Source organism: Betta splendens, chromosome 7 (assembly GCF_900634795.4).
Source record: "Betta splendens chromosome 7, fBetSpl5.4, whole genome shotgun sequence".
Lineage (NCBI taxonomy): Eukaryota > Metazoa > Chordata > Actinopteri > Anabantiformes > Osphronemidae > Betta > Betta splendens.
The window spans coordinates 8,742,519-8,758,015 of record NC_040887.2 but is presented as its reverse complement, the minus strand read 5'-3'; the positions used below and the strand labels follow the sequence as shown (position 1 = coordinate 8,758,015).

At 48.6% G+C, this 15,497-nt stretch overlaps 4 protein-coding genes across 9 annotated transcripts; 1 reads left to right on the top strand and 3 right to left on the bottom strand.

The window, feature by feature from the left end:
• The first annotated feature begins 11 nt into the window (after positions 1–11).
• On the top strand, positions 12–4,994 carry LOC114858505 (syntaphilin). Of its 4 annotated transcripts, none has more exons than XM_029155851.3 (5): positions 12–210; positions 1,491–1,645; positions 1,740–1,871; positions 1,960–2,109; positions 2,198–4,994. In XM_029155851.3, exons 2-5 carry the CDS (start codon positions 1,602–1,604, stop codon positions 3,417–3,419), a joined length of 1,548 nt encoding a protein of 515 aa, XP_029011684.1. In that variant the 5' UTR covers positions 12–210; positions 1,491–1,601; the 3' UTR covers positions 3,420–4,994. The 4 variants fall into 4 exon arrangements, with proteins under 4 accessions (XP_029011684.1, XP_029011682.1, XP_029011681.1 ...); XM_029155849.3 differs by having other exon boundaries at positions 12–344; XM_029155848.3 differs by having other exon boundaries at positions 12–639.
• Positions 4,995–5,091: 97 nt separating this feature from the next.
• On the bottom strand, positions 5,092–8,338 carry LOC114858514 (peptidyl-prolyl cis-trans isomerase FKBP1A-like). Its single transcript, XM_029155864.2, has 5 exons — positions 8,179–8,338; positions 8,038–8,085; positions 6,558–6,670; positions 6,286–6,458; positions 5,092–6,090 (listed from the first exon to the last, which is right to left on the bottom strand). The coding sequence occupies exons 1-4, from the start codon at positions 8,213–8,215 to the stop codon at positions 6,327–6,329; spliced, it is 330 nt and encodes a 109-aa protein (XP_029011697.1). The 5' UTR covers positions 8,216–8,338; the 3' UTR covers positions 5,092–6,090; positions 6,286–6,326.
• Positions 8,339–9,124: 786 nt separating this feature from the next.
• On the bottom strand, positions 9,125–10,311 carry mfsd2al2 (major facilitator superfamily domain containing 2a-like 2). Of its 2 annotated transcripts, XR_005897860.2 has the most exons (5): positions 10,174–10,311; positions 10,059–10,102; positions 9,825–9,931; positions 9,531–9,619; positions 9,125–9,444 (listed from the first exon to the last, which is right to left on the bottom strand). XR_005897860.2 is itself a non-coding variant. In XM_041071411.2 (4 exons), exons 1-4 carry the CDS (start codon positions 10,113–10,115, stop codon positions 9,386–9,388), a joined length of 312 nt encoding a protein of 103 aa, XP_040927345.1. In that variant the 5' UTR covers positions 10,116–10,252; the 3' UTR covers positions 9,125–9,385. The 2 variants fall into 2 exon arrangements, 1 of the variants encoding a protein (XP_040927345.1); XM_041071411.2 differs by having other exon boundaries at positions 10,059–10,252.
• Positions 10,312–12,457: 2,146 nt separating this feature from the next.
• Positions 12,458–15,446, bottom strand: fam110a (family with sequence similarity 110 member A). 2 transcript variants are annotated; one of them, XM_029155854.3, is made up of 2 exons: positions 15,287–15,446; positions 12,458–14,309 (listed from the first exon to the last, which is right to left on the bottom strand). In XM_029155854.3, exon 2 carries the CDS (start codon positions 14,135–14,137, stop codon positions 12,842–12,844), a length of 1,296 nt encoding a protein of 431 aa, XP_029011687.1. In that variant the 5' UTR covers positions 14,138–14,309; positions 15,287–15,446; the 3' UTR covers positions 12,458–12,841. The 2 variants fall into 2 exon arrangements, with proteins under 2 accessions (XP_029011687.1, XP_029011688.1); XM_029155855.3 differs by lacking the exon at positions 15,287–15,446 and adding an exon at positions 14,925–15,261.
• Between the last annotated feature and the right edge of the window lie 51 nt (positions 15,447–15,497).

Here is a 15,497-nt window from a genome sequence, read left to right as displayed (position 1 = left end):
CCGGTAGCGGCTCGTCGCTGTCGCTTTAAGACGCGGCACTGCCGCAGACGCAGCCTCACTTCATCTCCGGGCTTCGCGGCTGCAGGATGGACTCTCAGCAGCATCGGCAGCATCTCTTCGTCCTGCGGCCACCGGGGACCGTTCAGCGACCGTCAAGCGTGGCCGGACCCGAGGCGTTTCTCCCATGCGCAGCCTCCACCTGGCGAAATGGTAGCGTTCCGCGTGGACGTGGGCTCCGCCGGTGCTTCGTGTAGTGGGGGCGTTTGTTGTGAGGGAGCCGGTTGAGTCCGCGAGTTTCCGTATGTAGGACACGGAGCGTTTGCTGGGGAGCTGCTTCATCATAGGTGAGTGGGTTGCGTTTCTGAGACGCGAACTCGCAGCTGCGTGTGCGGACATTATGCCGTCAGCTGATACGCAAACTACGGACGAGACTTTTGTCTGTTCTCCTCCGCCTGTTTATCTCTGCGGGCAACAGATGCGCTAAATCCCGCGACTTAATCCGCAATGATGATGATTCAAGGACAGGACGTGTCGTCCCGGCTCCATCTGATACCTGTCCTGGAAAACCTCATCAGCTGATGCTCTCATGTCGAAGCAGCTTCGTTCTGGGCTCCAACGTTCACGCTGCTGCTCCCTTACGTAAGACGATTGCGTCTTTCTCACCAGTAACCTACTCACCACTTGTTGCACAGACACTGGAGAGAAAGACGAGGTTTCCTGCCTCATTGTCCCAGAATTTAAATCTGCAGGACACACATGGGCGCGTGCTTTGCTTTAATCTCCATTTTAATCAGAGGTTGGAGGCCAGTGTGCAGCCACCACGGGGATTTATCCTCTGGCAGGTGTATGTACTGTAGATGTTTAGACGTGGCTGCAGGAGCTGTGGAGGAATGATGAGAACATTTTGTCCTCACCCTTTATTTCTGTGCTGTGGATGTGACGGAGCCTCACTTTGAAGAGATAGAGGAAGAGCGAGCGTCTAATTGAAACTCTCTCTCTCTCCATCACATTTCTTTCACCTGTCCTTGAGGCCATTGGGGTCATAACATGTGAGAATGGGAGGGGTTTATGATTGACGGCTCACACGCAGCACATGTTCACCAGGCAAACGTAAGGGTCTAAAAACGTGGCTCATGATTTTAAGATCCATTCTCTAAACGTGCCTTCGGTGTCTTCCTCGTGGTGCAGCTTTTACTGCTGTTCCTGTGACTCTCTCCATTGTCCCCAGCCACCAAGTAGCTTTCTGCCCTTTGACACCAGTTAATTTGAGGCTGTGCAGACAAAGAGGACGGAGCTCACAGAACAGCTGTGTTCCAGCGCAGAAAGGAGACTTTGTGCTTTCAGCGTCAGTATTGTCTCTGTCCTCCAGCACATTATCATCATATACACTGTGCACCATTATAGGCGAAGCGCTGTTTGTTTATTTCTAAGTGACGTCAGGTTGTTGAAGAGCGCTTTTTCAAATGTTCTTTGGAATAATTGTGATTCAGATTGCCGTCCAACGTGCTGGTGTCTGTAATGAGAGCTACATTCGGCCTGTGAGGGCTGCTCGCCTCCCGCTATAGGCCGCAGCACAGAGGTCAGAGGTCACCTGCACATCGATGTCTCTCACGCCGAGTCGGAGGCCCTCCTCAGGTCAGCGCAGGTAATGCTTCCTACTCGTCTCTACACACTGCATTCTATGAAGTACTCTGGTAGCAGCCTATTACAAATGCTATGATTTGATCTGGTCCCACTAGGCGCTCCGTGGGCACCGGCGGCGGCGGCGGGCGACACTCCCAGAGCGATGCGTCCAGCACTCACACCTACCCCGGTCGGGCGCGGGCCGCGGAGGGAAGCCCCACAGCTCAGACCTATCCCAGCACCCCCAGGTGAGACGGCATCACAGCCTGACGGCCCAAGCTGTCACAGGCATCTGGTTATTTGACAATGTGTTCCCTTTCTTTAACACTGACGTAGGCGTCAGGTGAAGCACACGGCCTGCAGTGACAACCACGGCATCAGGCCCCCCACCCCAGAGCAGTACCTCACACCCCTGCAGCAGAAGGAGGTGTGCATACGACACCTCCGAGCCAGGCTCAGGGAGAACGTGGAACGACTGCAGCACAGGTGAACCTCCGCGTCCTCCAGTTCCATCGTTCTATTGGTTCACGAGCCAAATAACGTTTCTGTTTGATCGTCCTTCGTGTTCTGTTAGGGACCTTGAAATAGATGAGCTAAGGAACCAGTTGTACAGGATGCAAGAGGACTGGATAGAGGAGGAGTGTCACCGCGTGGAGGCCCAGTTAGCGCTAAAAGAGGCCCGCAGGGAGATCCAGCACCTCCAGGGGGTGGTGGAGTCCGTGCGGTCCAACCTCGCTGTCCGGGAGCAGGACCCCCACGACCACAAGCCATACTCAGGGTTGCAGGGAGCTCGGCCCGTGGGGCGCTCGCGCTCCTGCGGCTGCTCGCCGGCCGGCACCCTGAGCCGCAGCGCCGCCTACCACCGCCTGAGCAGCGAGGCCCTGCAGCCGGAGCGCGGCGCCGGCGCCGCCGAGGCGGGCGGGGCCTCCCGGCCGGCCGGGCAGACGCGCCTGCTGCTGGAGGCGGCGCTCCTCACGGAGCAGCTGCCGCCGCACGGCCCCCCGCGGCCGCCGCCGCCGCGCTCCTCCACCTACGAGCGGCTGTGCGGCGGCGGCGGGGCGGCGCCGCCCACGTCGCACTCCTGCCACGCGCTCAGCAGCGGCGGCTGCAGGTGCGGCGGCCACACCTACCTCCCCCATCACCACCTGTTCCTGCACCTGCCGCAGGAGGAGGCCCCGGCGGCGCCCCCCTCGGACCCCGTGCGCGTCCCCTCGCCTGTGGAGAGGAGGAGGCCGGAGGTCCGCTCGCAGGCCTGCAGCCCCACCATGAGCTGGCTGCGGGAGGAAAGCGCCGCGGAGGGGCTGAGCGTCATCTCCTTGGAAGCGGACACTCCATCGGAACCACGCGCCGTCCCGTCCTCTTTACCCACGGTGCCGCCTCCTGAGAATTCCCACAGCGCAGAGCCGCTGCCGCCTGACAAATCAGAGGTCACGCTTTTGCCAGCTGGGCCCCACACCTGCCAGCCTCACCCCAGGGCGCCACTTCCTGTGAAGCAGGAGGCGACAGCAGTGGAGACTGACGACAAGGAGGACGGCGAAGGGGCGGATGAAGACGGCCACCCGCCCCAGCACTGCCACTGGAGCCGGTACTTCCTGGTGGACCTGCTGGCCTTGGCGGTGCCGGTGGTCCCGACCGTGGCCTGGCTGTGCCGGGGGGCTCCGCAGGAGGTCCTGCCCGTGTATCACATCGGCTCGCTGCTCAGAGGATGCTGCGCCGTGGCTCTGCACTCGCTGCGGCGGCAGGGCGCGGGCGGGCGGCGCCGGCCCACCAGCATGAACGGAGCCACCGCCATCTGAGAGCGGACTAGCGTTTACCATCGTTCTCCTCCAGACTCTTAGATTTGACATAAGAACCCTTGTGATTTTGTGGCCATGCCTTGCCTTGGAGAAAAACGCATTAGTTGATGATTAAATACATAATACCTACTGCTACTGCCTGCACTTTAAGTATGGTCTCTTTATAATAACGTGCATGTAAACCCCTGTTTACTTAGACTCGCTGCTTGAACAAAAAGATATTTTATTTATTTTATCAAACAACAGCAATAGGGAAACTGAGGGCCAGTGTAACATAATCACCGTATTCAAAACAACAGAAAACAATCTTTGTCATCAACAGCGAACCACATACCTTAGACCAATAAAATTGCTGTTCGTCAGTCACAGAGCCATGTAGGTCTGTCTTTTATCATTCCTACCTGAAATTATTGAATATTCAAACTTTTGGGACGCTAACGTAATAAAAAAGAGCATGTGTATCAGCTGTAATACTCAGGGTTTTGCCCTAAATGTCAACTGCACTAGTTTTTTAGTTAGTTATTTAGTTAGTGGCAATGCAGCCACTGAAAACAGTTTTCCTCAAGTCATTATTTATGTGACAGAGTGGATGCCAATTCTAATCAATTTGAAAGCTAATCATTTGGCTGGGCTTGATTGGCCAGTCATTATTTATTGCAGTTTGGATGCGTGCGTCAGCTGGGCATTGATATGTAAACGACATCAGCATCAAGCCTGAAAGGCAGTCGGGCCGTGTCTATGCGTTTTAGGAGTAAATGTAGGATTTCACATAAATTTACTCATAATAAATGAAGATCTTGACAGTTCCCTCAACTAATAATGACTTAATATCATGAATGTCACAATTTTTGGAGTTAATACAAACTCTGATTTGTCACTGACCAATTTTCTTTCAAAAACAAAAGCACAAAATGCAGTGATTTAGTTTTAAATTGTAAACCTATAATTATCTTTTTTGAAACTTTTTTGTACTAAATCTAAGTAATTTTTGACAAATGACAGGTTTGAAGCCTTGATGTGGGGTGTGTGTGTGTTTTCTAATAGAACAGAGGATCTTTGCGACATCTCTAAGATAAGAGTTATTTTTGCATTAGGCTGCTTTCATACCACTGCATTGCACTTTACAATGAGGATGTTCAGTGCAGGACATATTATAGCTGCATCCAATAAAAGGTTCACTAATGTGTTGGCTGAACCATAATTACAAACTGTAACATACGGTGTGTCTATTACCACTTAGAGCCTTTAACTTTCCTATAGGGAGTTAGTAAATTAAAATGCTGTTAGTGCAAATTAAACTTCAAAGACAAATAAGATTTGTGCAATACATTTTGTAATGTTTGACCTTTTTATTTCAGTTTCAAACTTTGGTTCCAGAGTGACAATATTTCCTTGTCCCTTCGCTTGTGCTCCTCCATGTACTTTGTTATTGCATGGCCCAGAATTCACAACCACAACTTTTATCATTCTGTTCTGTACATGCAAAAGTAATGAAGTCATGAACTGTACAAATAACAGAATAGCCTGGATTTTCCTGCTTATAAAATAAAACATGATTTTGTTTTCTTTCATGAATATTGGGCAATATTAATTCATAAATCAATGTTACACATACGGAAATGCTAAAGTTGAACAGCAAGTCACAATTGACAAAAGGAAAAAAAGAAGAGAGTTGAAATTACTCTTTTAATGTGTTCAGAGTAACGAATAGACCTTTTACAACATCCACAGCTTGTTACACACAACTCCTTCAAAAAAAGATGACCACACACCCCAAACATGGGAATACAAATGCTTGTAGGTTATGGGAGCCCGAGCCCCAGGATCCAAGAGGCACAACTCTGTTCGCTTTCCAACTACCTGAGCCCCACCCTCTGTTCATCACCTAAACCAGAAGATGGAAGTGCAGGGATCGCTGGAAAACAAGCAGGTCAGTGGCTCCAGGTCCAGCTTAACCACCCCCCGTTATAAGGACAATGATCCAGCAGGTTATCTTTTTACACAGAGAAAACACCCCCCCACATTCTTTTGGCTTTAAAAAAAAGGTTTCCCCAAATGGTTTAACAAGTAAAACCAGTAACATTTAGTCATATTACAATTACAAATTAAGAGCTGTTGCTGCAGTGCAGACAGAGATCTGTAGGCTGTTCATGGCAATAATGTGCTTGATTCATGAATCCCTGGTTAATGTATTCCATCTTTTCCACCAGTAACAAGTATCACAACAATAATTCATAGAAATATTATTGTGTCAAACACCAATTTAATCTTATTTTATTAGATAACTCATTACTCGCAATCAATACAATTTTCATGTAAAAGGCCACAGAGCCACAGGAATGAGACTGACTCAGTACTTATGACACTTCTTTTAACTAAAACCTGGTCTTGATGGCAGACACTGTTTAAAAATGTAAGTCAAACAAACAAACAAAAATAACAATAGAAATACACAACAAAATATGACAAAATATGGGATAGCCTATGACTTATTAAGGTATGAATAAACTAAGTATGAAAGACACACTTTTAAAGCAAGTGAGACATAATTTGTATCCAAGTGGAAAGGAGGGTGAACTAGTGAAGCTATAGACATAGGTCCTATGCAGGAATCAAGAGCAGGAATCATCTGGTAACATTTTTCCTCCATGTTTCCGAGATAGGAGTCAACCTGGCGAGAAAAGAAAAAAGGAGTCTAAGTGGCACGCAGACATCATTGTCGAAAACGTACATCTGCCTGTGGAAACAGGCTTTACTGTAGGGGTAAAGACTAAACCATCAGGTCCTATCTTGGCACAGTAATTACTAGAACACAGGTACACAAAGCACAATGATGCCTATTGATGAAATTATTGAAGGTTCTCACCCTGAAAATCTGAGTGGAATTTGATAAAGAGTGCACAGGTTTCAGGCCTCCAGACCAAGCAGCTCCACGTCAAAGATGAGCGTGGCGTTTCCTGGGATGATCCCTGGGTGCCCTTTGCTGCCATAAGCATAGTCCGGTGAGCAAATCAGCCTTGCCCGCTGACCAACGCTCATCTGTGAAAGAGATAAACGTGTTAGCAGGACTCATCGCCTAACAATGTGTCAGCTGGATGGAGCCTGTATTGCTGATTGCTAAGCTAACCAGCTTCTCACCTGGGCTACTCCCTCTTCCCAACCACGGATAACCTCCTGGTGTCCAATCTTGAATTTGAACGGTTTCCCCCGAGACCTCGAAGAGTCAAACACTTTCCCATCTGCCAGGGTGCCTGATCAGAAGCACCAGAGGGGAACGACTGTCAAGATGCATATAAAGCATCACTTCAAATAATGTGTACATGAGTGTTCTCAACAAAGGGAGAGGACCCTCCATTGGTCCTCAAGATGGATCTGAGGAACTGGGAGACAATATTTAATCTGTTTTTATGTGACCTTAACTAAAGCACACATAGCTTAAAGGCAACTAATCTGATTTAATAACTGGTATGTAAAGATTTGAGGCAGCTGTTTTCTCAAATCAGGTACATTTTAAGAAAATACTCTGGACACAAAGCTGCAAAGGAGGAGTCTCTGAATGAAAGGAAATGCAGTCAGACGAAATGATGTATTGAAATGACGTGAATTCCAACTAAGATGAAAAAAAATCCAGCAGTGATTAAATAAAATGACAAATAAAACTGTGCAAAATGTACAACACCAGACCTTGAATGCTCACGACAACCTGTGCTGCGATGCACGACTGCAATTTTTCTGAAAACGAACTAAAGAACTAACTTTTATATAACTGTCCTGTATAAACAGACAGAAAAAGAAGGAACTACAGTATGGTTAAAGGCAGTGACCTGCAATTTAAATAAGTCTGAGGTGAAGGAACGTCTGATCACTTTTCTTCTGCATGTACACAAGCATTTAAAGTCACCGGTCAAGCAAGTGGACGAACACAAATCTAGTTTATTTACTGGACCACGTGTTTTTCACAGGCAGAGATAAAAATATAAACATGATGCAGCTGTTTTGCTTTCCACTAGTACAGCTTTTTATAACGGTTTACAGACATATATACAGACATATATGCAACCAAGGCAACACCGTTGCTCGTTTCTGAGCGCGTCTAGTTTGTGCAGCCCCCGGGTGTTTTAGGTAAAGAATAAGAAGCAAATCTTCAACTCGACTGTGGAAACCAACGTGCGTTCAGAGCGCGTCTACAGCCGGACTGTCGACGGCTGTCTGCGCCCAGCAGACCCTAGCTAGCGTTAGCCGGCTAGCATCGCGGGGCTGGGGGCTTCTGGTAGCTGGCGGTTGACAGCGGCTGTGCCGTTAGCTCGACAACCACGCCGCCATTCGAGCCATTAACACGGACTTGTTTCGATTACACAGCCATTGACCCGGGTCTGTCCCCTGTTTAGCCGGCGATGGGCGAATAGACGGCACGTTTTAGCAGGACGCTAGCTAGCTAGCTACGGAGCTAACCCAACAACCAAGCGGTGCTAACCGATAACAACACGTTTGTAACATCCACAAACCTCCCGCTCCACGGACAACGCGGGCTCACGAGTTGTGAACAACAGCCGCAGATGAAAGTAAAACGCGGCGAAGCAAGCGCGTGAGCTCCACCGCAGCCCCGTCACCCACTCACCGACATAGTGCACCACGACGCGCTGCCCCTTCTTGGGAAATGTCCGTCCTGAAAACACACACGAATGCAATAATTAGTTGCGCACCGCGACAACGATGCACGGGAGGCGTCGTGCGGTCACACCGCGACGGGGACTCTCACCATCTCCCGGAGTCAAGGTTTCAATCTCTACTCCCATTTTCTGCTCCTGTGTCTCCACTCGACCACCCTACAATGCAAGCGGAAGCAGGAGGGGCGGCCCGCTGACGAGCGGCTTTAGCGCAAAGCTGCGGGCGTCTGCGCCACCTTCCCGCAAGAAGCGCGCGACGAAAGCAAACGTGAGCAAGGACAAATGTAGCCTAATGCCGTAAAAACATGTCAACAATCCGTTTAACTGTTAACAATGATCTTAGTACCAACACGTGGAAGTTATCGTAAAGGTGCGGGAAGACGCTGAAGTGGTTGTTTTGTTTGATGCAAACTCAATCAACAGTAACCAGTCTTGTGATTCATAAACTACCATAATTATAACAGCACAACTATAACAGCGAGATGTTATGATGAGCATAAACAAGTTATGTTTAATGACACATCTGTATTATTATCGTTACTCTCATTAGCTAGTTTCATAAAATATGTGATATCTGCACAGAATGCAACATATTCTCTATAATTATTGGACTGTTGCTTGAAAGCTTTAGTTTCATTTTTTTGCTTAATGTGATTCTAGTTCAGAGAGCACATGTACAAAGCTTAACGTTCCTCATATTAAAGATGATTTATCAAACATTTCAGCATCACCCACCTCTATGTCGTCATCGGCCAAAAGCCAATAGCCAGTATACTGTGTATCTATCTATCTATCTATCTATCTATCTATCTATCTATCTATCTATCTATCTATCTATCTATCTATCTATCTATCTATATATATATATATATATATATATATATATATATATATATATATATATATATATATATATATATATATATATATATATATATATATATATATATACATATACATATACATGTATATATATACATGCTCCCTGGCCTCTGGTAGAGGACCCGAGCTTGGAAAGTGAATGAGACCACCCGCGGAGGGTGAGAATAGAGTGTGTGTGTGTGTGTGTGAGTGTGTGTGTGTACATATATATAATGTTCATCCCAGCAGACTGGCTCCTTGCTGTAGCTTTATTGGTGGCCTCCTCTCGTTAATGACTGCAGTAACTAAAAGTTAATTTACTGTTCTCGGCTGTCTTGTCCCTGCTGGTGCACACATTGCCTTTCACTGTTTGGGTAGGAGTGAAACAAATCGTCCCTATCAGCTGAAGTGCGATGGGGACTGGCGAGAACAGCACAATCAGCGCCGTCTCCGCTCCGTCCCCATGGTTACACGCACCGGCTCTGTCGCCCGCCGACCTGCAGAGAGGGAGAAAACACAATGTGACAGACCAACACACGCTCACGCATAACACCTAAAGTGAGTGGACAGAAGACTGACTCACTGTAATGCCATGGCTGAAATTCCAACAGACAGGCCTCCAGCGAAACGACTGCAGAAGGCAGAACACGAGGAAACACAGGGTCCAGGTCCCTAAAATGAATAATAGAAGAACCACATGTAGAACCACATGGCAGTTTATGACCAGTCAAAAAACGGGCGCCTGCTACAACATCTATCAGCGGTGTGGAGGTGATGTGAATGACTCATGTATGCAGAATTCAGGTTGGATGCTGATTCACTCTGACAGGGGCTGTGGAAAGGACTCAACGCTGTGTCCTGGTGGGGACTTACTCACCAGGGCAGCAAGAACAACGTTGGCATGCCGAAACTCATCAAAACACACATGGCCATGAAAACGGGCAGGTTACTGGGAACAACGATGGTCACACTTGGGATGTAGAGCTAGGAGAGACGGAAAGAGGAGGAAGAAGGAAAGAATGGATAATATTCCCATCACCAATGACAACTGGTGCCTTTTTTCGAGTTCTGAGAACTATTTGTTACAGAGTGAGTGTTACTTGTTTCTTACCAGTAAAACCAGTAGGAGGTGCTGGAACTGGGCTCCAGACTCAGCTGCAGGAAACATAGAGTATTAAACAAGGACATCTGCAATTACAGAGAAACAAATATATATTTTATAATACCTTGAAAACCATTTTATGCAGTTAAAGGAAATAGCTTAAAAAGTCGTATTAATCTTGAATTTCCTTGTTGGTTTTTCCACCAGTTATTCGACTACTGCCCCCGTAATGAGTGTTTTAGCTCCCTACCGCCACCAAAACTCACGCAACATGTGATATCTTGTTTGTTTAATCTTTAAAACAAGAGCGTGAGATATAATGTCTGGAGGACAAGCAGAGACAGGTCCCCAGACTGAGCGGCCACAGGGGCGTATGGTATGTAGTCGCCTCCTGTTGTTCTTTTGTGTCTCTCTGTGGATGTTATAGTTATTTTGTCTCCTCTGGGTTGTTTTGCTTCTGTTTCTGGTTGTGGTTGAATCATTTTTCCAGTCCTACTTTTGAATGTTTTGCTTTCATTCTTGATTCTTGATTTATGGGCTCATATTTCCTGTGGTAAATGATAAAATATTTCCTAATATTGTAAGCAATTTTTTTAATTTTAAGGAACACTGTACTGTACATTTAAATAAAAGACATGTTTTAGGAAACAACCGGTTCTTATGTCTTTGATCTAATTTTATTAGTAAGGTTTTACTAATACATGTGCAAGGACAAGAATACAACTAAATCAAGCGAAGCCCAAATACAGGGAAACCAGATCTACTTGACGACAAGTATGAGCCCTTTCAGTATATGAGCTTTATTTTAAAGTCACAGTTTCCTGTAGTGTTGTAGGTCGTGGTGCTTTAAGCTATTTGGTGGGTCCAGTCCTGCTGTTGACCCTGAATAACTAAAGCCGCCATATTCATGGTCACTCCTGGACAAAGACGCAGACACAGGGACTAAGAGCTTGATGAAGCTGGGGGAAATTCTGACCTGATCTGGGAACAGGGAGACCTGTTCCTACCGAAGGCTTCAGCAGAGTCTCAACATGGGGACGTTTGCACTGTTAGGTAAAATGACTCAGTAGCCATGATGACAGGACTTGGAGCAAAATGGCAACAGTGAGCAAAAAAAAAAAGAAACTCTGTCACCATAGTGACGTGAATATGAAAATTTAGACACTTTTTATGGCAATTTCAAAGCAAGGGGAGCCTCAAATAACACTCACAAGGGACTGGGACAGGCAGGCTGCTGGGAGGAACTATAGCTGAGGCATGAGACATGAAGTAAACAGCATCAGAGAATGACTCACAGCTTCCAGTCGCTGTGAGCTAAGCTCAGACCCAGCAACCATCCAGGGGGTGCCGATGGGTGTCCATTTACTGCAGCTCACCAGATATAGATCCAACCGGAGGGTCAGGCGCCACGTCCCAGGCCTGACTCACAGGAGGCCTCCCTCTGTGGAATACTGTGGGCTTTTATTTTGAAAAACGTGACATGTCTGGGGTTGTATGAAAATAGCAGAGAGGAGAGCTCATGACTCTAAACCGGTGCAACACCCAGAAGGACGAAACCATCCTGAGGTAATCTGATGTGGGACCCACCCACAGAGAGACAAAGCCTCCTGACCGGAGGAATTCCCCTCCAAAGCAGAAGGCGAAGAGCTGAGGAGTCAGGAAGACGAGAGGAAAGGTGTTGGCTGTCGACGGCCGTCACCAAGATGGTGAACATCTGATCTGTGACACCAGTTTATGTATAGATGGAAACGTTTGAACAGACTCACCCTCTGACATCTACGTTTCTGTGTTCAGGCCCCTTTGATTATTTGACATGACTGCATTTGATTTGTAAAATCCTTAAAGCATGTCATTCATTGAAGATGTCTGCCGCTGTATTAAACAGTTTGCACGTGCTTATGGACCATCCAACACACCGTGGAATGTTGTTGAACAACTCTGCTGGGTTTAAAGCTCTTAGACTTGTACATCTGCACACCTTTGTTTTGACAAGGAATAAATAAACTGATCTTAGACCTTATTCCACAAGAAGAACACAACCTTGATCGCTCAGTTTCTGCGTCGTGGGGGATGAAAACCTATTGCCTCATAACCTTTAATGCTTTCCCGTTTAGGTAGTTTGAGATCAAAGTGAGTACCTGGGGTGAAGCTCAATTCCACCACCACCTACTGGTTTTACTGGTCAGAGGCAACATTACATTGATGAGATAAGACTGACTTTGGCTTTAAAATGAGATGCAGCAGCAATGACATTTTTCCTCCAACATCAGCTGCATCACATGCTGCTTGTTGATCCTGTTTGTCCTGTTGATCATTTCAGCAAAACACCAAACATTTTTCCATATGTCGTTAGCACTGAACTGAGAAGTTCCGTTTTTTTCCCCCCACAGACAGTAGTAACTTTGACGTAGAGTTCAATTAATTTATTAAGAAAACATAACAAACATCTTAACCAAGACGTTTGCAACACTCAGTTCAACGCGTCCACTTACAGCAGAGCCTCATTTTCCACTACGTCAGTGACAAGACAGATACAAGAAAGTAACTCATGAGCTTCACAAACTCAGTGGGAAAGTAAAACAAACAAACAAACAAACAAACAAACAAACAAACATGAAACAAAAATTCTTTACAGATAAGAAAATCACGACCAATTTTTAAATTTTGTAGAAAATAAAGAACAGCAGGAGAAGACAATCGTATCCATCAAGGTTTCCAATACTTCAGTTGACCAGTTTAATTTGGGTCCCATCACTTCATGCATGATGTCATTCTGACCACTTATCGCTCTCCTATAAATTGGTGCTCTTAGCAACACTGTCCTTGGCCTGACGGAGGCCGTACAGCCATTTGATCACTCTGGCGTTTCTCTCGATGACAGAAACGCCGTAGGGAACGCGCTCCGCACTCTTGCCAGCGTCCCCTTCATCATCATCTTCATCATCTTCATTGCCAGAGCCTGCGCACTCTGACCCCGGGGCGCTGACGCTGCGAAAACGGGCGAGGGACACGATGTCCGAGCTGGATCCAGTCAGCTCCGGCAGCTCTGCGGGATCCACGCCGCACAGGTTGAAGAAGCGCTCCAGCTCCGTCCCGGCTCTGGAGAACCGGTCGCTCATGTCCGACTTAGAACGGGTCAGAGACGGGCGCTTCCTGGAGCTGGAAGTGGACAGACGGGTTATGGCGGGGGAGGGTGGGGGGAAATCAGGGAGGCGGGGGTGAGGTGGGGCAGAGTCAGGGGTCCCTGCTGGAGAGGAGGGGGTGTTGTCAGGCTTGGATGAGGCTACAACCGGTTTCAGGGGAGAGGAAACTGTTCTGAGTGGCGTTTGGAAAAGGCGCTGTTGAGAAATCGCCGTGCGCAGTGGGAACTTGGAAAGCAAAGGCGTGGGCTGCAGCGGCTGGCGGATGAACAGAGGCGGTCTACAGGGGGTCCTCACAGGGCCGGCCTGGGGCATGACGTCCACTCTGCGTACGGTCCCTGCAGCAGGACCCCCAGGACCCCCTGGAGAGCCAGGCGAGCCGGGGCCCTCCCCCCTGGCAGTTCCTGAGGCCTTTAGCCTCACCTTGGCTGGACTGGCCCAGTCCGGACGGGGAGGTGGTTGCGGCTTCTCCTTTTGGTGCTGTGGCCCTGCAGTCGGGGGGTGAGGACAGCTCGGCGCGGCGCCCACACCCTTAGGCGCTCTGCTGCTGTCTGAGCCGACAGCGGCGCCGGCCTGGGCTCCGTCAGTCACGCCGCTGATGAGGTTACTCAGGTGCTCCAGGTCCAGCTGGACGCCGTCCTGCTTTGGTTTACCGTGGGCGGGGGTCTTCCTGGTGGTCTGGATGGGGGTGCCAGGGTTTACGAAGGGCTTCCACAGCTCAGCAGGCCTGACTGGCTGCTGCTTAGAAAGAGCCAGCTGACTCTTGACATATTTAGCCTTGTCGGCCTCCAGCCGCTCCACTGCGCTCTGCTTCGGTCTGCCCTGCGCTGTGGGAGAATGCCGGTAGAGGTCAGGCCCCAGCGGCCCTCTGAGTCGCAGGCGAGGGGGGGCGACAGCTACAGCGATCCTCCCTGGCTGCCTCACTGGCTGAAGAGTCTCCACAGGCATTTTGCTAACTGAAGACGTGTACCTGCCCTTCCCTCTAGAAATAAACGGCCTTTGTTGGACAACCTTATCCTTTACATGTAACTCTGTATAACTGTCTCGGGATCATTGCACTTTGGAGGGGATGAAACCCGAGCATCCCGGTTGAACTCTAACTCCTTGACATTTTGATTTCCTGCAGAAAGAGAAACACAATAGTCACCAGTCAAGGAAAGGAAATCTCAACTAATGAACTTCCAGACAACAGCTGTTAAGTTGCATTAACGCTTCCTGGTCGTACAAGTGGAGAGATTTGAACAATTACTCATGGTCAATGGTCTCTACAGACAAGCACACAATTAAACTGACACTTCATTTCAGCCAGTGTGTGTGTGTGTGTGTGTGTGTGTGTGTGTGTGTGTGTGTGTGTGTGTGTGCGCGTCAGCTGCTATTGTTGGAACAATGAAGCCTCATCTTTAAATACAGCGGCCAGCGGCCAGTTGCCAGGGTTTGTATCAGGCTTGTCTCCGAACCACAGCTCCTAAGTGCAGGTTAAAAGCGGAGTCAAAACACCGCAGCGCGACTCAGCATCTGTTAACCTGCTCCCGTGCTGTGTGAAGCACAGAGTCTGGGATAAAGGTCAGAAAAACAAGGTTCAATAAGCTCCGTCTGCACCTCTGTGCGTGTGAAACACACCGCTCCGACAGCCTGCATCCCACGGTCACATTCTCCACATATTTGCCATTCCAAGGTGAGCCGGGCCAGACTCCTGCTGATCGACCTATAAATCCATTGCTATCCCACTTCTCACCTTCAAAACCCTCAGGTTTCCAGAAGCGACGCGAGGCTCCTTCGGCAGCAGCGATAAGCGGCGCTATGAGGCGTCATTAAGCCGGAGCGGCTTTATTGCAAAGCGGAGAGGAATGCGAAGAGGTGGGCCAGACAAACGGAAATAGAGCAACTCATTCAGCGCGTCCGAGTCAGGAGCCGACACGTTGAGCTGTAGAGCGAATGACGAGCACGCAGCGAAGCAGGAAGCGGCGCAGCCGGAATAATTCAAACATCCCGCACGTCCCGAGCCGTAACCTCCGGGCCGCGGCTGCGACAGGTTCAGTCCCGCCTGTGCGGAGGCGGAGGTGGAGGTTAGCTGCTCACACGCTTCACAAAACTCACCTGAGCGCTTCCAGTTCTGCGTCTCCGCGTCTCCGGAGCGGCTTGGTTCCGTGCGGTAAACAAACACACACACGCAGCGAGGAGCCTGCGTGCGGTTCAAACCACTTAACAGCTCAGGACAAACCTGTTTGACAACTCGTGTTGGCCCCGCCCCTTCTCGCTGATTGGTCCGCCAACGGCACACTTTGGTCACATGACTTCGTCATTGTTT